Genomic DNA, 24597 nt, shown 5'->3' on the forward strand with positions numbered 1-24597 from the left:
CATATATATGAATCAATACCTCCTAATAGACCTCAAGTCGGCCATATACTTTTGGTGCCAAGGACAGGGTCAGACCTATATATTACAAGTTACATATGAGTCCCCCTTAGTTGCAAGTTACATTTAACTTAATCACAAGTTACACATAAGTGGTTCGCCCAAATAGGGCCTGCCCCAAATTAGACTCATACAACTGAGATATCCAAATGCCAAGGCCGACAGGCCACTTGGCATTTTGTGCACTAGGTCGGTCCTAGAAGGAATCCGACCTAGCTACACAACAACACTAGGTACCCGGCCCTAGGTCCATTCAGTCCCGATAAAGGTAGCTATAAGAACAAAACCAGTAACTTAGGTTAGAGTAATGCCAATTTTATCTCTTCATAGAGTTATCTACTCACATCGTTGATCAACAAAAGGGTTCTTATGTCACCCATGTCAAGCCTCACGACTATGTTGAGAGGCTTGGTAATCGACTTTTGCCTGCACTTAGATTTCTCAATCTGCAAATTACTTTGATTGAACTCCCTCAAAATCACAGGATCTACCTTCAAGCAGTTAGGCTCTATAGAAGGAACCTACTCTGATACCATGTTGATTTTATGGTAGTGCTCGTTAACCACAGGCAAACATCAGATCTGTTGCCTTCCCAACCTTAGACAATAAGCTCTTATTGCCACTCCTGAGCACACTACATGACCTTCATGTTATTGAATTCATATCTATTGATGCAATCATGACCTTGCATATATATGAATCAATACCTCCTAATAGACCTCAAGTCGGCCATATACTTTTGGTGCCAAGGATAGGGTCAGACCTATATATTACAAGTTACATATGAGTCTCCCTTAGTTGCAAGTTACATTTAACTTAATCACAAGTTACACATAAGTGATTCACCCAAATAGGGCCTGCCCCAAATTAGACTCATACAACTGAGATATCCAAATGCCAAGGCCGACAGGCCACTTGGCATTTTGTGCACTAGGTCAGCCCTAGAAGGGATCTGACCTAGCTACACAACAACACTAGGTACCCGGCCCTAGGTCCATTCAGTCCCAGTAAAGGTAGCTATAAGAACAAAACCAGTAACTTAGGTTAGAGTAATGCCAATTTTATCTCTTCATAGAGTTATCTACTCCCATCGCTGATCAACAAAAGGGTTCTTCTGTCACCCATGTCAAGCCTCCCTCTAGTTGACAACTTCTGGCATGTTCTTAATGACATTATTGCAGATATTCTAGCAGACACTATTACTGCTAAGGACTAGTGCTGAAAGGCTTATGGTGTTCCCTTTCCAGGATATACATGCTTTGTAGCTACAAATCTCTCTCTCCCTCGCCTTCTATATTGTCCCAGCCTTACTATTTATCCATTGTAGTAGTTATAACATAATTATATTGCACAATAGGACTTAATATCACTCTATTCCACATTATTTGTTCTTTGTTAGGCTGAGTTACATTCGGCCACTCCTTTTGCTACTCTTTCATTGTTTTAGTTCTAGTCTTGTTGAACTATCTTAGCCTTCGGTGGATATTAACAACATTTTTCTTATTAAAACCTTGTTAGTGTGGTATTATTCATCCTTCCTTTCATTTATATTGAACAGATCAGAACTTTTCAAAGCACATTGTCATTCATCAATTCTTTCTGCCAAGCAGTATGGTCTTCCTTATATTAGCAAAATATTAGCACAGTCCACTTCCACAAAGATGAATTCTGTCAACAAAGAAGATAAAAAGTCTGACATAAGAAAAAGCCTTGTGTTTATGGGAAAACAGTTCTAAGTAGATTCTATCATCAAAGGTGGATCTGCAATTCCAAATACCTGTGACTGCTCTTCATGTTAACACTCACTGCCCTTTGATTCTTTATCATGATTATCCATTTGTTCCTTGAGGTGGGCATTAAATTCAAGAAAAACTAATATTTCCCATCTTCTTGGAAGGTAATCATCTAGACATGTTCAAAGAAGAAATCTCACTCAAAAAGAGGATTAACTTGTTCATTAATCCTCTTCTTGATTTACTTCAAAATAATTGCGGGCTCTAGATTACTTCTTCAGCTTAGAAGTCTGCAAGAACAAAGAACAGTGGCTCAAAGGATCAATTGATCAAACAAAATAAGATGCAAAGTTAAAAAATGATACAAAGATCTTAGCAGTTTGATTCCAATGTCTATAGTTGAGAGCAAGACATATATTCTAAAAATCCTGTAAAATATGAAGCATGCCCAATAATGCTGACACAATCTGCAGCTTCAAGCATCTGCTGAAAGGAAGCTATTGGCATTGGTACTTATGTAAAGACAATACCCATTAAACTGATCGTTTTCAGAATTCAAAAAGCATTGATCAAGGCAAGTCATTTAATATATGTGGTAGCTTTTTGTGCTGGGTAATTTTAAGTCTCTCCTTTGTAATACAAATCAAGCTACTCAAAACTCAATTATGGCAAACTACTTTCTTCGGGCAAACAATCTTCTGACATGTCAGTAAGCCAGTGGGAAGCATGAGTATTAATATGTCTAATAACATCAATTCTGAGTCAATTTTCCTCATTCAGCTACTCTATGGAAACTTCAGGTCCAACTGGATTTGTGGGAACGATTGAGTGAACCAATTTTTTATTTTATTTTGACAACCGATTCAAATGAACAGTTCTGATGGTAAGATCAGCATGACACAAGCAAATGATGACATCATCATGGGGTGAAGGTCACTTGGCAACTGATGACATCAGCATTGTACAATCTGCAGACAAATGCAATTGAATGGACGTGTGTATTAGTTAAAGATTCCATTCTGTAAGCAAAGGAACTTCCACAAGATGTAATGATGATGTCAATGACATAGAGTGCAGGATTTTTCAAGTGAACCTAATTATTAAACAAGTTATAACAATCTCGTCCAGATGGATGCCAGACTTCCACAAGGTGATGTAATGATGATGTCAATGATATATGGAGTGCAAGTTTTTTCAAGTGAACCTAACTTAAGAATAAGTTATAACAATTCCATTTGAATGGACATCAGACCTCTGCAAAATGGATATTTGTGGAATCTTGTCATTGACCCAGACATGCAAAGTTTCCTGCTCAAACTAGATATTTGTGGAATATCATTAGTGAAGTAGAAATGCAGTCTCTTTTGCTTGATTTGAATTTTCTTCTTTGTGCAACAATTCAATTACTTGTAACAATCAATCTTGCAACAATTTAACTTCTTCTGACTGTTACATACCCTCTTCCAAACAATGGTTTTAATTTAAATGATGCAAATGCATGAAAGGCCGAACATTGATATTATATTGCTTTCTTATGTAAATGTGTAATCTTAAGTCTCAATTGATAGATAGACATGAATGATTATGAATGGCTATGTTCATCTTTTCTATATATATATATATATATATATATATATGCAATGGATGAGAACATAAGATTGGTCTAACTATTTTTCATATGACCAAGTGGATGCAGGATAAGCTATGCCCTCAAGAGGGAGGGAGAGTATCATCAAGGAGAGGATTGCAGACCTTTGAAAGAGATCAACTTGCCATTGAACTCTGAGCCATAAGTTAAGTTGTTTTGAGTGGTCATCACCTTGGCCATCTAGGTGGTTGTCTCGCCTTGTCAGTCCTTGGTCGGTCGGTCTTGTCTCATTTTCCTACCGTATGGGTTGCCAGTGTGTTGTGTCCTTGTGTTTTATAATGTTAATAATTACGAACGAATTGAATGGTTAATAGTATCTTTTGGTTAGACTTATTAACTTGAGATGTTTATACACATATATAAATGTATATCCAAATATAAGATTATATGGCATATTGTTGACGTGTTTTTTGTACACGACCAAACACAGAATAAAATACCTAAAAGGTACCTTATCCTCTCTTGAGCAAAGTTCCTGACTGCTGAAGATCTCGCTGAAGGTTCAGTCAGAGTAACTCCAAGGTTCTGTTATGTAGGATCTCTACGTGTGGATAAGCTCTTTGTGGTATGATGTGATTTTGCTGGAATCACAAGGGGACTTACACTTGATGACCTAAACATCTGATTTGCTGGAATCACAAGATTTCACTAGCCTAGATTTTTGAAAAAAAAGAAAAAAGATGAGGGCGAGGAAAGGATCTAATTCTGACACTAAGAATGTAGGAGCAATGAATAACCTTTGGTGAAATTCTAAGTAAGTCTTGTTTTGACATCCAAGGACCATCTCCACAAGATTAGTGCGATCTTCGAAGGAAAGCTTTATGATGTTCAGATCATCACTACATGCATAGACACCATCAGGTTGATGCATATCAGTGAAGAAGCGACAATTGAAGATCAGCTTAAGCTAAATGATTCCAGTTGACTACACAAGGCAAGTCTGCAATCAACAAACTACTAGTAGTATGGATATACAAATTTTACCATCAATCAAACACATTTCTTCCACTCATCTAATAACATGAAATCAAATATGAGAAGTATAGAGACCATGCAAATTGTTGAATCGACCCATAGATTTCACCATTTCTTCAATGAAGTTTTACAAGCCTTTTACAACAACATCTTGGCAACAATCTTTGCCTTCTCTTTCTTTTCTACTCTAATTGCTATTCTATCAACTGACTATTCACTATTTCTAAGTATTCACCTTCTAACTACTGACTATTGACTAACTATTAGCCTTTACAAATGAGGAGCCAAGGCTTATATAGTGCCCTCAATACAATTCGATGGCTCAGATCAACTTGAGGTCAATGGCCGAAATTTTACAATGAAAACCCTAATTAGGGTTTGTTACAACAAACTCAATTCTGGCCAATGAAATAATTGCATTATTTGGACACATGTCTTCTCTGGAATATTCGACCAATGGATAGCCGAGGTAGGTACATTGAAGTTTGTGTCATCTTTGATGAGTCAGGTACATTGAACCTGGACACGCTGAGGTGGATCAACCCAACATGGAGGAGTGATGACTGGGATGCCACCTTGCCTGACACTCGAAACTTGGCTGATGTTCAATTTGATGATGTTGCGAAGCTAGCTTTAATTAACTCTTCTGAAACTATCTGCTTCTTCAACGAACCCTTGCTTTATCTTCCTTTGTCTTTGATGTGCAGGATGGACGATGTACCTTGGACTGGAAGATGTCGTCCTTGATGATGCTAGACCGAAAAGGTCGTCCCTGTTGATGCTGGACTGGAGAAGGTCATCCTTGATGATGCTGGACTAGAGAAGGTCGTCCTTGTTATGGTCTTCTTTCCTCTGCAAAACAAACCCAAAAGATGATTAAGGACACATAATAAATTCATTTCGACATAGCATTTTATACCTTAAATCATCAACAAGAAGACATCAAAATGAAGTTTGCTCAAGATTCTTTCCAGGGACAGGCTTCATAAGAATTTCGCCCTGGACCCTCTAGAAGGGTCAGGAGCGAAATTTGCATTCTTGGCTCATTTAGACCTCTTTTCAACATTACCTCACAACCAACTCTTCGCCTTGATCTTTATCATGAGCAATCTAAGTGAAATTGGGAATTTCACTATGGACCCTTTGGAAGGGTCAGGAGCGAAATTCACCTTTTAGGTCACAACTCTTCATTTTCTTCACTTCAATTCATCTTGTAGGGCAAAGTAACATCAATTTAACCTCAACTTCGCCTTAGGACTCCAAGTCTTGACTTGACACAAGGAGGAAATAGGTAGATGAAGAATTTCACTCTGGACCCTTTGGAAGGGTCAGGAGCGAAATTCACCTTTTAGCTCAAAATTCACACTTTTGAAGGTCAAACATCTTTCCAAGGCATTCCAAATAACTTCTCTCACCCTAGTCTAGGCCTGACTTAGCACAAAATTTGGAGGATAAGATGGTTTTTAGGATTTTCACTCTGGACCCTTTGGAAGGGTCAGGAGCGAAAATCTTATTTTAGGCTTATTTCCTCATCTTTTCAACTCCAATCCACCTCCAAGACCAAGGACACATCGCCTCACTCCTATCTAGGCCATAAAAACCAAAAACTTGACTTGATTTGCAAGGAAAAAAGGGTGATCCTAGGAATTTCGCTCTGGACCCTTTGGAAGGGTCAGAAGCGAAATTCTCATTTTGGCTTCAAAATTTGCATTCTTGGTGACCAAAATCCACTCTAAGGCAATCTAAATGACTTCTCTCACCCTTGTCCAGGTTTGATTTTGCTCAAATTTTGGAAGAAAAGATGGTTTTTAGGATTTTCGCTCTGGACCCTTTGGAAGGGTCAGGAGCGAAAATCACTTTTTAGGACAAATTCTACCATTCAACTCACCTCCAAGGTCAAGGAAACTTTGCTCCATCCTTCCCTAAGCCATAAAAACCAAAAGCTTGACTTGATTTGCAAGGAAAATAAGTGATTTTAGGAATTTCGCTCTGGACCCTTTGGAAGGGTCAGGAGCGAAATTCACCATTTGGCTCAATTCCTTCACATTTGATAATCATTAATAAGTCAAAGTTATTTCTAAGGACCTCTTCCATCAAAACTCACCTTAGTCAGCACTAGGCTTGGCACAAAATTGGGAAAAAAGGTGGTTTTTGAGAAAATTCGCTCTGGACCCTTTGGAAGGGTTAGGAGCGAATTTCTTGTGTTGAGCTCATTTCTTCATATTTGATGACTCTTGACAATTCAAGGACATGCCTAAGGACACCTCTAATCTTGACCCACACTAGACTTGGCATAAATTTGAGGGAAAAGATAGGTTTTGCACAATTTCGCCCTGGACCCTTTGGAAGGGTCAGGAGCGAATTTCATGATTTGCTTGTTTATTCTCATTCAATTCCATTCTTTTCACTTTGTTTACTTGGACTCTTATCCTTGGATCCCTCTCCCATGCTTGCAACATTTCGCTTGACCTCAAAGTGACTAGAAAAGAGAATTTCGCTAGAAATCATGGCCAGGGAGAGGACCTATAATGAATTTTGCCTTGGACCCTTTGGAAGGGTCAGGAGCGAAATTCTTCCTCTAGCCCAAAATCATCATTTTTTGAGACAAAAATCCATTCAAAGGCAATCTTAAGGGCTTCTATCTAGGCCTGACTTGGCACAAATGTGAAAGGAACAGGTAGATTTAGGATTTTCGCTCTGGACCCTTTGGAAGGGTCAGGAGCGAAAATCTCGTTCTTGACTTGATCCTTCATCTTTTCACCTCCAATCTTCTCTAGAAGGTAACTAAACATCATTCTCATGCAAGGTACAAAGTCTTAAGCCCAAGCAAGGTCAAAAAGGTAGGCTTGTAAGGAATTTCGCTCTGGACCCTTTGGAAGGGTCAGGAGCGAAATTCACCTTCTTGGCTAGAATCCTTCATTTTTTCAAGGCTTTCAAACATTTCCAAAGTCCAAACATGTCCACACTTCCCTTCAAGATGCCTTGCAACTCAAAATTTGGTCAAACCAGGGAGGAAATGAGCCTTAGGAGGATTTTCGCTCTGGACCCTTTGGAAGGGTCAGGAGCAAAATTCACCATTTGGGCTTGATTGTTCATTTTTTAAACTTCAATTTTCTCCTGGAGGCAAATATAGATCGTTTTCCATCAAAGGAGCAAGGTTTCAAGCCAAAACAAGGGAGTAAAAAAGGTTTATGATGAATTTCGCTCTGGACCCTTTGGAAGGGTCAGGAGCGAAATTCACTTTTTGGCTAAAATCTTCATCTTTCAAAGTGTCCAACTCCCTCCCAAGGCAAGAACATACCAATTTATCCTACATCACACCAACACCTAGCCAAAACAAAGAAGGAAATAAGAGCTGCAAGGATTTTTGCTCTGGACCCTTTGGAAGGGTCAGGAGCGAAAATCATGATTTGATCTTGATTCTTGCTTTTTTCAACTCTAATTTTCTTTGGGAGGCAAACATAGACTACTCTCCTTTCATCTCCATCTTGGTCTTGACTTTAGCAAAGGGGAAAATGAGTGTTTTCAAGAATTTCGCTCTGGACCCTTTGGAAGGGTCAGGAGCGAAATTTCTATTCTAGGTTCAATTCACCTTCAAACTGACTTGACTTTGTCTTAGACTCGATCCTAGATCCATTTCCTTCCATATCCTTGCAAACTTGCTCGACCACTCTTTGACTTAGGCAAGATCTTGAGTCTTTGCTGAATTTTCGCTCTGGACCCTTTGGAAGGGTCAGGAGCGAAAATTGAAATTCGCTCTAGACCCTTTAGAAGGGTCAGGAGCGAATTTTGACATTTTAGCCTCTTCGTCGGGATTATTTTATGGAATATAACATTTAAGTATAAGTGACATTTGCAAAATCTAGTTTTTGGAGGATTCTTCAGTTTTCCAAACTTTGTCAAATTTCAGGATCAGGACATTCCAGACTTAGCCAAATTTCAGGACATTTAAAGATCAGGATGACATTCCAGACTTTATCACTCACCAACTTGACCTAGCTCGGACCTTCAAGAATGATACTCACCAAGCAAGACACAATTAGTAACAAGAGCAAAACCAGGCCCTAAGGAAGACTCTCAAAGAAACCCTAATTCTGGGGCCATGTGGACTCACCCTGGCTCAAGCAAAGCCTGCAATCCAACGATCCCCTCGACGGCACTCATCCTGCAAAGGCTAACAGACAAAACCCTAAAAGACCTAGAAAACAAACCCTAGAAAGCAAAAAGCAGGGGTCCCCATTTACAATGGGGCGATGTGTGAATACGTCACAACACATACATACATGCATATACGTCTATGCATATATGTATACGTACATTCTATCATTATAGAGTAAGTACATACAAATACATGTATATAAATATGGATGTAGGTATGCATATAACTTACACATGAATATATATTTATATATATACATTGCTTTTTGATCTCTTAACCATTAATTAGAATTGTTATCGGCTTGGTACCGAAGTTGCTTATAGTATAGGGAGGTGGGATGGAGACGTTATACCATTTTCTCTGCCACCTTTCTAGACTACGTAGTGAATCACCTTCAAACAAGATGGGGAAGGTGTTACTAATCTACATGAGTGGACCTTGGTGATGGGTGTTATTATTTGAAGACTTACCTTTCAAGCGGGGATGCTTCTTGTTCATTATTCTTTTCGTTCATGAGTAAGGAGTAAAAATATTGGAGACTTTCTCCGTCGAAGGGAATACTTTTGCTTTCTTCTGCATTATCATATTCTGCTTTGAGTTCTTTGTAAGTTCATTATTTTCTTTCCTCGGCTTATTTGGAGGAGAAGAATCGCAAAGGGCGTGGATATCTCACCAGAACTACGGGCATTGTTTACCAAAGGAATCGTTCATATTGATTTGCAGAGCTCATGCATGTTTTATTCTTAATTTATTTAATGGAAGCATCATATCAGTTGCAAATAGCTAGATGATATGAAGCCTGAATATGTTTAAAAAGCCGATTGGGGTACTACAACAGTTATATTTTATTGTTTTATAAGAACTTATACAGAAGATATGCTACTTGCTTGCCTTATTAATGGCACGACAGAGCAGCATACATTCTGAAAAACTTCTCAATTGTAATACCTACAAATCATGAATGCAATCGAATCATATTTGATTGAAATACAGAGATTAATCATGCATTGTCTAGATAAGTGAAAAATATTCTCATTAAAAAAAAAAGAAAGAATCAAACTCTGTAGCTTGTGCAAACTATGATGCTTATTTGTGTTTACTCTGTCTTGCATGGTTGAGAAAATTCTGATCTGTGTACCGATGCTTAACTGATGCATAGAGACTAAGAAAATAAGACAGCTTATGTGCTTGTGCCATGGTATGACAAGCAATATTCTGTAAATCTCATCAACATATTATGTAAGACCATGCAATCAATTAATACAACTATAGACACTCATAGTATAAGAATACAATTTTCAGTTCTGTAGAAATCAGTCTGATCTATAATGCAAAAAAAGTAAAATAGAATCTAGATGGAACCGTGTATGAATATCTAAATCTTTATGGTTGTTACCTTAAGTCTCATGTTATGATCAGATAGTTTGAAGTCATCGATCAGATTATTGGGACCTTTCTTGGATGAGTTATATGATTTCAGTTAAGGAGTGGTTAGTTAATGCCATGTTACCTTATGAGTCGTTACCACTCACAATGCCTGTAGACATAAGACTCTTGATTAAGAATCCAGTGGGATAGATGAACATGTACGTTTTGTGAGTTAGTTGTACTCTAGTGTGGACAAGTGAAGTAAGCGTGGTGAAATCTGACAGCACGTGTGTGCACTTTTAATGAAACCTTGGCCAAGGTGGCACTGCATTTAGCATGCGACCGTTAGTTCACATGAATCACATACACCTCTAGTCAGATGGTCATACTAGTTAGGAGGTACCTATAATGTGTGACCGACTAGTACATTTAGGATTTAAACACCAGGCTCAAATGGGAAAATGGCATTTTGGTTTAATTCTTAGTTTGCTACCCTTGCAAAGGGTCGGGCCCTTACAGATGGAAGAGGCACAGGAGACTATCAAGTCTATGGTTGGGTGGAAAAGCCCTTGATGATGCTTTTCCTCTCCTAAACTATGCCAAGGCTTGTACCAGTTATCAAAAGGAAGCTTATTGATTTGTATTCTCTTAACTCTTATCTTTTTCGGTTGATTTAGTCTACAACTTTTCAGTTGATTTAGTTAGTTTTCAATTTTTGATGAAAGTTAGTTAATTAGTTAACTGTTTTCATTTTCAGCTGAAGTTGAAGTGATGCAGGAGCACTGGAGTAGTTCATCCGGTTGGAGCAATTAGCAGTGGAGTTGCTTGGAGATTGTTGAATGTCTTCATGTTTGTGGATTTGGCGTTTCGGATTTGGATTTAGCATCTGGAGATCGTTGTCTAAGGTCTTAATCATATTCGAGATTCATGGCATTTGGATTTGATTCCGGTGAGATGTCAATTCCGGCATTGTTTCGGTGTTGATGTGTTCTTACCGGTTGGTCTTGCAGTGTGTGAAGCGAAGCAGAATTGGGTTCCAGGTGGTTTTCGTAACTTGCAAATCATTGAGAGATGTTGTTTTGGACCTGACCGATGTTCTTGGAGGTCCGCGCGAAGTTCTAAGCATTATTGGAGGTGTTCTTGATGATTTGGGCTGACTAATTATTGTTTGCACGTTTCATTATGAATCGGTGGATCTTTGGCCAACTTGATCGAGTTGTTGCTTGCGGATGGTATAAAGAGGAAGATAGGAGATTGATTTGAGACGACAGAGGTCTGACGAAGAAAAGACTCAGAGCAGATGTAGTTTCCGGAGAGATTCTGGTCCGAGGGGACTTAAGTCCAGAGGGACTGAGGTCCGAATCAGTGCAGATAGTGCAAACTATTACCAGAGGCCGAATTGTTGAGCAGATGATTTACGGATCATAGATTTGAGTTCTAAGAATTGTTTTGTAATCCTGGGCTGCAATCCAGCATGTGTAAAGCTTGAGGGCATATGTAATTCATTAAACTATTATAAGGATTGTTCTTTTTTGTTTCCTTAGTTATATCTTGTGTTGTGTCAACCGGTTACCGATATCTTTCATGGAGATTGTGTTATAGGCTACAAGGTAGGGTTGTCCTTCATTGGATCTCCCTACCTTGTCTGCATCAAGTGGTATTAGAGCTGGTAATGAACCTGTTGATGGAGGAAGAGCTGGTTGTGAACCAATTGGATGAAAAGAACTTGAGGCAGCTTGAAGACTTGTTTAGATCGTCGAGCATTGAGGCAGTACAAGGCTTGCAAGCAAACCGTTGAACCTAGGAGCATGAACTTGAGGCAGTTGACAGGTGGACTTGAACAGATCGCCAAATTGAGGCAGGCTGCAAGGTTGTCTGGTAGATCGCCGAGGAGAGGCAACTGGAACTTGTAGTCAGATTGCCGAACTTGAGGCAATTGCAAGTATTTGTGAAGAGATCGCCGAAACAGATTTGATGTAGCATTGGTTATCAAGTGATGGGACTCACTTTTCAATTAACCCCGAGAATCTGATGCAGGAGCACCGAAGGTAGTTCATCCGGTTGGAGCAGTTAGCAATGGAGTTGCTTGGAGATTGTTGTGTTTCTTCATGTTTGTGGATTTGGCATTGCGGATTTGGATTTAGCATCTGGAGATCGTTGTCTTAATCATATTCGAGATTCATGGCATTTGGATTTGATTCTGGTGAGATATCGATTCCGGTATTGTTTCGATGTTGGTGTGTTCTTACCAGTTGGTCTTGCAGTGTGTGAAGCGAAGAAGAATTGGGTTGCGGGTGGTTTTTGCAGATCATTGAGAGATGTTGTTTTGCGCCTGACCGATGTTCTTGGAGGTCCGCACGAAGTTCTAAGCATTATTGGAGGTGTTCTTGATGATTTGGGCCGACATATTATTGTTTGCACGTTTCATTATGAACCAGTGGATCTTTGGCCGGCTTGATCGAGTTGTTGTTGCTTGCGGATGGTATAAAGAGGAAGATAGGAGATTGATTTGAGACGACAGAGGTCCAACGAAGAAAAGATTCAGAGCAAATGTAGTTTCCGAAGAGATTCTGGTCCAGGGGGACTGAAGCCCAAAGGACTGAGGTCCAGATTAGTGCAGACAATGCAGACTATTACAGAAGGCCGAATTGTTGATCAGATGATTTACGGATCATAGATTTGAGTTCTAAGAATTGTTTTGTAATCCTGGGCTGCGGTCCAGCATGTGTAAAGCCTGAGGGCATATGTAATTCATTAAACTATTAAAAGGATTGTTCTTTTTTGTTTCCCCGGTTATACCTTGTGTCGTGTCAACCGGTTACCAGTATCTTTCATCGAGACTGTGTTATAGGCTGCAAGGCAGAGCTGTCCTTCATTGGATCTCCCTACCTTGTTTGCATCATGAAGAAAGTTGTTAATTCATTCATTAAATGTTATGATAGTTACTATTTTTCCTTAATTTAGTGGTTGTTACTTTAAGCCCAAAAGTATAGAGGAAAAGTAGTAATCTATAGGGAGATATTTAATATTTCTTGAAGGTGATTCTATGGAAATAGGTATTTGATTGTACTCCTCATGACTGTTGTAAGATTTTCGTGTCAAAATTGAAATACAATTCAAAGTAAATTGTTGTTGTACGAAAATTGTATTGTTGGCTACTAGATTATGGCTTCTGATAAGACCCCCATATTTAGACTTCATAAATAAGTCATAATAGAATTACAACCAAATGCATGACACAAGATGTGCCTTAGGTACCAATGTGCCCAAATATTGCATATACTCCAAAACAATATGCTTGAGTTAGTGTTACACCATGCAACAAATCTTAAGGAAAGATCTATTCGAGAAATATCTCTTACTATGAGAGTCAAATCAACTAGAAATCTGAATAGAGCTCAATCGAGTGAGCAGAAGAAGGTAAAGGAACCCCTCTAGAAGATTTTGTTAAATTGAATTTTGATGGTCTATCCTAGGGCAACTTGGATGATGCAGGGGCAGGATTTGTTTTAAGGAAGTCAACAGGAGGTTTAATGTATGGGGGACTCTCTTCCTTGAAGTTGGAAGTGACAATGAGATGAAATGGGAAGGACTGATAGCGAAAATGGCTGCAAGGGTGTAATGTCCCTTTTTGGGATTTACTTGAATTTAGTCCTAAAATAATAATTCCAACTTAAGATGAGAATTGCATTATCTTTATTAATATAAACTTATAATAAAATTGCCAACTATAAGGTCCATTTTGGAATATTTCTGGTTTAGGGCCTGCACACACCATTAATCGATAGAAACGCATATTAGGACATTAATTAAGAATTCATAATAAAATTTACAACTATATATATTTATCATTAAAATCTAATTCAATACAACATAGACATAATTACTATTTTGATCAAAGCATGTTACTATAGTAAATTGTACTAGGAATTCCTTAGGAATATTTGCAAACCGCAATCTCAAGGATGATTGTCCTTGTATTGCAAGAGCATGGGTGAATTCCTTGTCCATCCATCTCGGGGTGGTATACTTGAGAAGACCCTAAAGCCCAAGAGCACTCATTTGCCTCACAGACCACGAATATGGTAGAATCTCAGGTCCACTCCTCCCTCACTCCACCTTGGAAGCTGGCCATTATCCTTGATCAATCCCTAGAGCACTCATTCGCCTCCCAACCCACAAGCATGACAAGATTTCTAGTCCATCCATCTCGGGGTGGCATACTTGATAATACCCTCAAGCATGGGGGCATAATTGGATTTATGATCCTCCACATCCCCCAACCCACGAGCATGGCAAGATGTCTGGTCCATCCATCTCAAGGTGGCGTGCTTGATATCTCATGAACTCAAAGGGCTGGCCATCCTTCCTATTTGCAAGATATTACTATAAATTCAAAATAGATTGCTTAGAGGAAATCTACGTCTTATAATCTTGAATAATCTTATTAAATATTTCTTGACCAACTTACTAGAATTATATATAAGGATTGATGAGTGGATGCTTAATTGATACTTGAATGAACTGATGCTTGAATAATTGACACTTGGATGATTGATGATTTTAATGATTTGATGATAGAATGGTTGATGCTTGAATAGTTGATGTTTGAATTATGGATGTTTGAATGATTGATATTAGACTGATTGAACTGATGGAAGAATTGATTGTTGGTTTGTTTGCTTGATTCCATTATTCCTAATTGATGATAATGGGTGATTGAATGATTTCCTTTGATTTGATGATTCGATATATTGGTGAATGATGATTGAATGAATGTTGAATTCATAGTGTGATGAGTGATGATTGAGTGAGTGCTGATTTGATGTATTGGTGAATGATGATTGATAAGTGATTCTTGAATGTTTGGAATGATCTCTCCTTTATACTTTACTAGTGAAAGTCACCCCCTTTCATAAAAATTTAGTCACTTCTTTTCATTGTTGCCTTTGAGAATAATTAATTATTTTCCAAATTGATCTCTCTTGGATGTCCTCTTGAAATGAAACCTTCTCCCCTTTATATTTTCCGAAGGGTCACAACCTTTCACAATTACCACCCTTCGAAATTTTACAACCCTTCATAATTTCTACCCTTTGAAAGAGTCACAACCTTTCACAATTACCAACCTTTGAAAGAGTACAATCCTTCATAATTTCTACCCTTTGAAAGAGTCACAACCTTTCACAGTTACCACCCTTTGAAAGAGTACAACCCTTCCCATTCCTGCCCTTTGAAAGAGTTACTTCTTTATTTTCTTTCCTTTCCTTTCTTCTTCCATTAATCCTTCCTTGATTCCCATGCTCCATTATTTCTTCCTTCCTCAATATCCCAAATGAACTCCTCCCTTTTATATTTCATGTTTGAGGAAGTCACAACTCTTCATTTCATGCCTCTTGACCATTCATTAAACTTGATTAAATTTACATTATATTATATTTTATTTTTATTTTTTATATTTTAATTTTAATTTTATTATTATTTATTATTAAATCCTATTTCAAAAAGAAGACATTACAAGGGGCTTCAAAAGGTGTGAAAATACTATAGTGGAAGGTGATTCCAGGTTGCTTGCCAACACACTTTTGTAGGGTTCTTGTCCAAATTGGAGACTCAAGTGCTATGCTAAGGGGTGTTGAAGCTTGGTTTGAAATTTTCCGTTTTAAGGTTTCAACATTGCAAAAGGAGACTAAATTTTGTGGCTGACTTTCTAGCCGATTGAAGGATTGATCAGGAACCTATAATTGTGCTCTATAGCCACCTTCCTACTTCATGGGAAGGAACTGATCCCTTCCTATGTTTGAAACCTCCTTAATCATGTTTAATTTTTATCTCTTGAGACCTTACAATGCCCCTTTTCCCTAGCAACAAAAGACATTTATGTTCATGTGAGGTTAGTTTCTCAATGATGACAAGAGCCTACATTTGGACACACGCAAGGAGAAGCTCACTATTAATGGAATTAGTGAGGCCATTATTTGATGTTGATGATGATGCAATTTGCTGGTGTAATGTGGCGATGTTCCCTGCCAGTTTAGTTGGGAGGTATTTATTGTCTTCATATTGTACAATTTCTATGTTCCACCAAGTTTTTGGGATCCAAGAACTGGGGGATGTGTTTCAAGGACGGGATTTTTTTAGGCCATTTTTGGGGACAGTAGGGGATGGAAAAGGGGATTCAATATGAGAATCGAACAAATTAATTTTTAATTGCTTCCATAATTCATGTCAATGTGCATATGATATAAAATTGAAAAATAGTAATAATGCATACACCAAAATGCTCAAAGGCTACAAGTTTGCACTACAAATGTCAAAATGACAAAGTCACAAATATCAAAAACTGTAAAACATGGTGATGGAAAGTACAATGGTTGGCTCTATTCGGCATCTGTCAACACTATATCTAAATCAGAGTCCGACTCTGAGTCACTGCCACTATGAGCATGGGGAGTTGGCTTATCGAATGGAACTCTAATGTAAAATGAAGTCAAATGCTACTCATGGAGTGTTATGTTTAGTCATATAAGGGTTAGACGAGCATGGTGGCCACAAACATCATTTAAAAATACTTTTTCTTCAAAGTTGGGCAGTTTTTTTGTATTCTGAATGCTGGAATAGGGGGACGGCTAACCATCTCCAAGATGGTCGAGGGACGTCTCAAATGTCTCCGATGCATCCCAATGATGGCTGGCCATCCCCATTCCATCCCTGAGCCATACACCCTTTTCAGAAATGTTCTCAAAGTTCTGGTAAATTTTGGGGATGGCTGGGAAACATCCCGAGCCTTTCTCCATCCTCAAGACATCCCCAGTGCGAGGACACGGGCAAAAATCCCCAGGGACGTGTCCCCGTGTACCCTTGATTTCTTTGTGTTTGTGTTATGATTGATAGGCAGAATGTTAAGAAGGGTCGTGACCCTATGAGAAAAGGTGTGGTTTCAGATAAGTGTTCTGCTTCAATTTTCAACTGTGATTTGCATGCTACTTTAGGTTTTGCAAAGCCTGTGTTGGGTGAAGAGAGCATGGACGTGCATGGCCTTCCCCATTCCAAAGATTTGGTATGCCAAGATCTCATGACTAAGTTAACACATGGTGTCCCTAATACCTGTCTTCAAGTTTACTTCCGCAGATGTTGCTCCTAGACCACTTTGAGGATTTGTTCTTGCTCTCTACAAAGCTTGCTTCAAATGGGATTAAGTTGAAAATGAGGAGGTGTCTAGCGATCAGGACAATGGTAAGGCTGGGGTTGCATTGGATAAGCTGCATTTCTTGCAACCAGAGATTCAAGTGCTGAGAGCCTTCTACTCTAGTATGGGAAACTGGTGCTTGGTTTTAATGGTGATGCACATGAAAGATACATTGGAAGTTACTAATGACCACACCATTCCAGTGTTCTGTGGCAACTCAGTTTATAGGGCAAAAAACAGGGTTGAGTTTAGCCATGGGGTACACTTAAATGTGTTAGACCCCTTGGCTTGGCTTGGTGGCAATGTGGTGGAGTAAACAGTGGACTGAGGTGGTGCTATGGCCTTGGGGTTAGGTCGCTCGGGAGTTTGCTGATACTGTTTGGTTGATGCTTTTATTTGTTGTGTTGAATGTTTTGTTGTAATTTTGATGCTGTATTTTTTAAGTGAAGATTTTGTGTTGGTGTTGTGAGGTATTCACACATCGCCCCATTGCAAATGGGGACCCCCACTTTTTGCTTTCCAGGTTGTCTTAGAGTCTTTCCTATTAATCTTTGCATTGAAGGGATAGAGTTTCTCAAGTAGCTAGAGGGTCATCATGTCAGGTTGGTCTCCTAAGTGGAGTGAAGTAAGTCATCAAGCATGTTGCAAAAATGATTCGTAGATGAAAGATTTAAGATTGAACAAACTGAGCAAAGTCGGGTGAAAGGACTAAGTCAAGAGTCTTTCCTAACGATGTGTACCTTGCTCCCTCATTAGAGCGAAATTTGCCTAAATGCCTAGACCCTATACCTTGCTCAAGTCCTAGAGCAAAAATTTTGATGTCCTTGCTAAGGTCCTAGAGCGAAATCTCTTAACCAAGGGCATGTACCTTCCAAAGGTCACAGAGCGAATTTCCTCTATAGGTGTTCTTAAGGATCGAATTGATGATGCTTTCATGTGGAGAGATTGGAAAACTTAAGGCTCAAATCAATGAGGTAGAAGAAAGAGGAAGAAATTGAATTGATGTCCTTGGAGAGGTCCTAGAGCGAACTCAAAGTCATCTCCTTGCTAAGGGTCCAAAGTGAATTTGTCCAAGTGAAGATCAAGAGCGAATTTCACCTTCAAGTCTTGTCCTTGCCAAGGTCCAAGAGCGAAATTCTATCTTCAAGATCATGTCCTTCCAGAGGGCATAGAGCGAAAATCTCTACCAAGGTCATGTCCTTCCAAGGGTCATGGAGCGAAATTTTGATTAAAGTCTTGTACCCTCTGAAGGACAGAGAGCGAATTTCATCATGTGTACCCTACCAAGGTCCTAGAGCGAATTTTTTATCCAATTGACGTCCTTGGAAAGGACATGGAGCGAATTTCTTAGACCTTATCCTTCCAAAGGACATAGAGCGAATTCTTTCACCTTGACCTTGTCCTTCCAAAGGACATACGAACTCTTTCACCTTGACCTTGTCCTTCCAAAGGACATAGAGCGAACTTTTCACCTTGACCTTGTCCTTCCAGAGGACAGAGAGCGATTTTCATTTTGAGTCATGTCCTTCCAAAGGATCCAGAGCGAAATTTCCATGTCCTTGCTAAGGGTCCAAAGCGAATTTGAATGTGTGTACCTTGGAGAAGTCTTAGAGCGAGTTTTTTCTAGAATCATGTGCGTACCCTCCAAAGGACAGAGAGCGAATTTTATTTTAGGTCTTGTCCTTGGAGAGGTCCTAGAGCGAATTTCATCATGTACCCTCCAAAGGATTGAGAGCGAATTTTAATTTAGGTCTTGTCCTTGCCAAGGTCAGAGAGCAAATTTCATCATGTCCCTACCAAGGTCCTAGAGCGAATTATTTCCAATTGATGTACCTCCCGAAGGTCTTGGAGCGAATTTCAATACAAGGTCACATACCTTAGAAAGGACATAGAGCGAATTTTTCATCCAAGTCTTGTCCTTGGAGAGGACACAAAGCGAATTTTATTTTTGAGTCATGTCCTTGCTAAGGACATAGAGCGAAATTCTTACCAAGTCATGTCCTTGTTAAGGACATAGAACGAACTTATTCCAAGGTCGTGTACCTCCCTAAGGTCCAAGAGCAAATTCATCAAAGACAAGCATTTTGGCGCCTAAACTTATTTAAATTCGAATTGCTAAAAGGGAGAGTTCTAATCTATCAAGTCGGCTGGCATGAAAGAGGCAATTTATCTTTTTGTTTTTTTTAAACCAAGTCGGCCTTGCACCCCAAAAGACATGACCTTTACCCTAAGCGCCTATAAAGGAGAAGTTAGAACATTCATTTTAATCATCAACTCAAGCATTTTCTTCTCTCCAAATTCGAATTTGGGAACAGATTTAGAGAAATTCTTCAGCTAGGCATCAAATTTTGTCAGCCAGCAAGCTTATCAACAAGCGAATTCATCTTGAGACAGCCCAGATTTGTCCTACGACATTCAAATTACCTTCTATACAGTGAATTCATTGATTGCATTTAAAAGAAAATCATCAAAAATCAAAGATTAGATCAAGCTGTATATCATGTGTGTTAGATGTTCAATTGTTCATTTTGCAGGAGGTAAGGAAAGAGATCAAATGGGCCAGGTTGAAGGAAGATCGGAACAAGGATCTCAAGGAGAGAATTTCAGCATCAAGGTCAAGATACAAGGAAGACCTCTTCAAGAAGCTTCATCAGCAAACACAAGAACATCAAGGGAGGGAAGATCTCAAAAGATTCCCACCACATCATGACGACATGAGGAGATAAAAGAAATGCAAGGAAGAATCCACTCAACTACCTCAAGGCACTAGAGCATGAAGAAAAGATAACCCACATGATGGAAGGATGTTTTACAATCTTGAATTCCCTTCAGGAATCCAAGAATCGAAGTCAGTATAATGAAGAGCTACATTCAACCAAGTGCATCATCCACTCAAAGCACATCATGAGCAAGAGAAAGTCAACCAAAGTCATCACAAGACCTACATCGAGCACGATTGAAGGAGCAGATAGTTTCAGAAGAGTTAATCAAAGCTTGCTTCTCATCATCATCATCACATTGAGCAACTGATAAATGTTGAGTATCAAGAGATATCTCTCAACATCCCTTCATGATGATGAATCAAATCAAGTCTACAAAGTGCAAGATTGAGGTGGCATCCCAGTCACTACTCCACCAATCCGAAGGGTCCACATCAACACGTCTAAGTTCGATGAATCGAGCTTACCCATGGATGCACAAACTCTGATGTACCTACCCTTGATATCTATTGGTCCACGCCCATTGAATGTAATTTGCTCATTGACTAAGGAGAGTTTGTTGTAACAAACCCTAATTAGGGTTTCATTGTAAAATCTTGGCCATTGATGGAGATTCAATCCTGGCCGTTCATTGTAAATGAGTTCTCTATATAAAGCTCAAACTCTTCATTTGTAAAGGTTAATAGCAATAGTGAATAGAATAGTGAGTAGCTAATAATTAGTGAATAAAAATAGAATAGAGGATAGAATAGAAGAAGATTAGGAGAGGGAAGAATTGTTGGTATGACTTGTAAATGAGATACTCTTTTCATTGAAGTTGTGGTCAATATTGTCATTTCAACAAGCCTCATGGTTCTACTTCTCAATTTATTTTCATGTTGATTAGATTGAATGTAATAAGTTGTTGAATGTATTCATGTGGAATCTGCCTAGTCCATACCACTAGCCTCTTACTGATTGTAAGCGTGCCCTGTGTGGTCAACTGGAATGATATGAGTTTAACTTCGAATCGTTCTACATTCATTGTTTATGCATTAACTTGAATGGTGATCAATGTTTGATGGTATTGATTCGAACATCTTTGGAATGCCCTTAGAAGATTGCACTGTGCTTGTGTCAAATTGTTCAAGTTGATGGTGAGACCTCGCCCAGTAGGATTCCAGCTAATCATTCAACTATCTTCTTACATTCTAGATATTAAAGTAGACTCTCTCAACCCTTTCCTTTTGCCCTTTTTTCAATTCAAGCTAGTTTAGGACAAAGAGTATCACCATATTGCAACATCAGATGATCGAGTTCCAGCAAATCAAGCATTCAGGCATTCGAACGTAAGTCCCCTTTGTGATTCCAGCATAATCACATCAAACCAATGAGCTTATCCACATGTAGTGACCCTACATTCATGAACCTTGGAGTCTTCTCAAGTGATTCTTAAGCTAATCTTCAGCATTTGAGAGATTTTGTTCAAGAGAGGATAAGATACTCTTTAGTATTTTATTTTGTGTTCGCATGTGTGTAAAAAACACATCAACAGTTGGGCCGGCTAGCCTGTGGAAGGTGCAAAGTTCATGGTTTGATCATGGTTGCAGTCAAGCCTGTGGGAGCTTACTAGTTCAGGGGTCTCTCTCTCTCTCTCTCTCTCTCTCTCTCTCTCTCTCTCAATTTTCAAGAACAACTATATATTTTTAATACTATAGATTTAGGTATGTGAAACTGGAGAGTAATGGTTTTTTGTTTATCACAAGTTTTAATGGATGATTTATTAAACTAAGATAAAAAGACATAAATCAATTTCATGTTTTTGGCAAATACCGCTGAATTCAAGTTTCCATAATTTATATGGAAACTACAGATTAATATAAGATTAACTTTAATCGTCCATACTAAAAATTAACTTCAAAATAATAAATTGATCTCAAGTTTTTGGGTTTTCTGTTCGGTCCATTAGTCTTAAGTAGTGCGCCAGCTATGAACATCGACATACATAACAGATATTTGCATTTTCAGATTTGTTTGGGACGCTTCAAATTATTCTGTTTCTCAGCTCTGTTTAGGGTCCACCAAAAATTAACACCACGCCAAGCATTGGAAGGAGGTGAATAAAATTGAAGCTTACCTGCCAATTGAAACGGTAACTCGTTCAATGCTCCTCAATTCCTGCGGACTGAGCCTCCTTCTGCGTTTGGGGATATATTGCGGGTTACTACTCCTAACCTAACACTATAAGTAGGGCTTTTTAATTAACCGAAAAGGTTTTCAGGAGAGGCAACGGCCACGAAACAGAACCGTATCCGTTGCAAGTCTTTCTCATAGGTTTTGTCTTTTAAAAAACGAATTATTCAGATCTTTCGTTACAGATTACAAACACATCAGATCTATAATTTCAGATTATGTTTTTAGATGTTTCTTCAATGCATAAATTGATTTAGCTGATCAAAACATACAAATAAAATAAGCATTACAGAGACGAAGAAATTACTGGCCTTAGAAGACTCACCATTATTGCTGGTACTTAGCTCGCTTCTTCTTAGCCGACACGCTTTCTACACGGGCTTTCAAGCCTGGAATTCGCTAGCCAGGGAAATTGTTGGAGCCGTAACCAGAAATAAGTTAGTTGAATTATATACTCTTGATATCTGTAAAGCTCAGTTTTGCTGCTTATATAAATGCGCCCGTCCACCGAATTTTAAGGATTTCTCTTGTTTTTAATGAGAAGGTATTTTTTATATGAAATATGAAAGGTTAAATAGGAAAGGTTTTGGTATATTTATTTCATAAATTTGTATAGTATATGAGGTCAATTGGTAGGATCTTTGAATCTAAAAATAGTTAGGTTCTCTTATCAACAAGCTCATGTTATGTTTGCAATAAGGAGAGATGGGGAGAGAGAGGAGAGACTAGTATAGAAAAATGGAGAGGTAGGGATAAAAAGAGGAAGGGGTAGAGGGGGAAGAGCAAGAGAGGGGGTAATGAGATAGAGATAGATAGGAAGATAGAGATGGAGATGGAGATGGAGAGGAGAGGAGTGGGTGTGTGTGTGTGTGTGTGTGTGAGAGAGAGAGAGAGGGGTACAGAGATAAAGATAGAGATAGGAAGTGATATATAGAGATAGGTAGAGGGAGGGAGAGATGTAGAGGTAGAGAGAGATGGAAAATAATGAGGTGGAGAGAGAGGGAGTGATGGAAGAAGAGATATGGAGAGAGATAAAGAGGAAAATATATAGATATATAAGTATAGGAAGAGGGAGACATGTCTAGAGATAAACAAGGAGAAGGGAAGATAGAGGTAGAGATGGAGGTAGATGGAGAGAGAAAGAGGAAGAGAAATATGTATAGGTAGAGAGAGGGAGAGGGGGAGGGAGAGATAAAGATAGAACTATATGGAGAGGGGGAGAGAGAGAGAGAGAGGTGGACAAATAAAGATGGAAATAGATATAGAGATGGAGAGAGAAATATTGGGAGATGTAGAGAGGGAGAGAAAGAGGGATATATATAAGTATAGATATAGAGAGAGGAGGGATAGGTAGTGAATCAGGGAGAATTAAAGGTAGGGGAGATAGAGGAAGAGAAATGTAGAGAGGTATGTAGAGGAAGGGAGGGAGAGAGAGATGGGAAGGTGGAGAGATGACTAAATATATAGAGATGGAGAGGGAAAAATGTAGGTATAGGGTTATATATATATATATATATATATATATATATATATATATATATATATATATATATATATACACACACATATATAGAGAGAGAGAGAGAGAGGGAGAGAGAGAGGGAGAGAGATGGAAGTTGGGATCCATACAAGAATGAAACAAAACCTTAGAATTAGGAAGATAATTAGGGTCCATTACCAATAGGCTCATGTTCCTCAATAGATACAAAGAGAGGGACATAGATAGAGAGAAATATGGGGTTAGCTCGATAGAGAAGGAGTGAGCAAGATATAGAGTAGGAGAGGTGGAGAGAGAGAGAGAGAGGGGGATACAATTGAGAGATATAGAGATAGATATAAGTAGGGAAAGATAGAGGGTTTGAGAGAGAGTTAGATGAATACGTCAAGAGGGATAGATGGAAGGAGAAAGGAAGAGGGAGAAAGAGAAATGGAGATAGAAAAGAGAAATAGAGATAGAAAGAGGGGAAGTATAAGAGAGTGGGGTATGGAGGGATATAAAGATATAGAAAGTGATATATAGAGGTAGGTAGAGATGACATATAAAGTGAAAGAGAGAAAAGAGAGATGAAGTGAATTAGAGAGAGATATGGGAAGATAGAGATGGAGAAGATAAGAGAGAGTGGGGGGGAGAGGGGGGTTATAGAGACAAGTAACAAAGAGAGGGAGGAAGATAAGAGAGAGATATATATATTGAGATAAGAAGGGACAAATAAAGAGTGTGTGCATCTGAGTGAGAGATATAGAGATAACGATAGGGGGAGTGTCTATGTGTGTGTGAGAGAGGTATAAAAATATAGAATTATAGAAATATGGAGTGGTAGGGAGAGATAGAGATATAGATATAGTGGTAAAGAGACAAAGAGGGAACTAATAGAGATGCATGGAGAAGTAAGGAGATAGAGATAGGGAACAAATATGGGGATGGAGATGGAGATGGAGATGGAGATGGAGATGGAGATAGAGATAGAAAGATGGAGTGTGTGTGTGTGTGAGTGAGAGAGAGAGAGAGAGAGAAAAAGAGAGATGGAGAGATGGAGAGGGAGATAGATATATGTATATAAATTGATAGAGAGGGA

At 38.8% G+C, this 24597-nt stretch overlaps 1 protein-coding gene across 2 annotated transcripts in view; it reads right to left on the reverse strand.

The window, feature by feature from the left end:
* Positions 1 to 22524, reverse strand: part of LOC131051133 (AP-1 complex subunit sigma-2) — a 39913-nt gene extending 17389 nt beyond the window's left edge. The window contains exon 1 of one of the 2 annotated variants that reach the window (XM_057985512.2): positions 22347 to 22524. In XM_057985512.2, coding sequence (XP_057841495.1) covers positions 22347 to 22349 — 3 coding nt within the window. In that variant the 5' untranslated portion in view covers positions 22350 to 22524. The remainder of the gene's footprint in view (positions 1 to 22346) is intronic. The other variant, XM_057985510.2, reaches the window with a different exon arrangement.
* Positions 22525 to 24597: the final 2073 nt, after the last annotated feature.

Source organism: Cryptomeria japonica, chromosome 3 (assembly GCF_030272615.1).
Source record: "Cryptomeria japonica chromosome 3, Sugi_1.0, whole genome shotgun sequence".
Classification (NCBI taxonomy): Eukaryota; Viridiplantae; Streptophyta; class Pinopsida; order Cupressales; family Cupressaceae; genus Cryptomeria; species Cryptomeria japonica.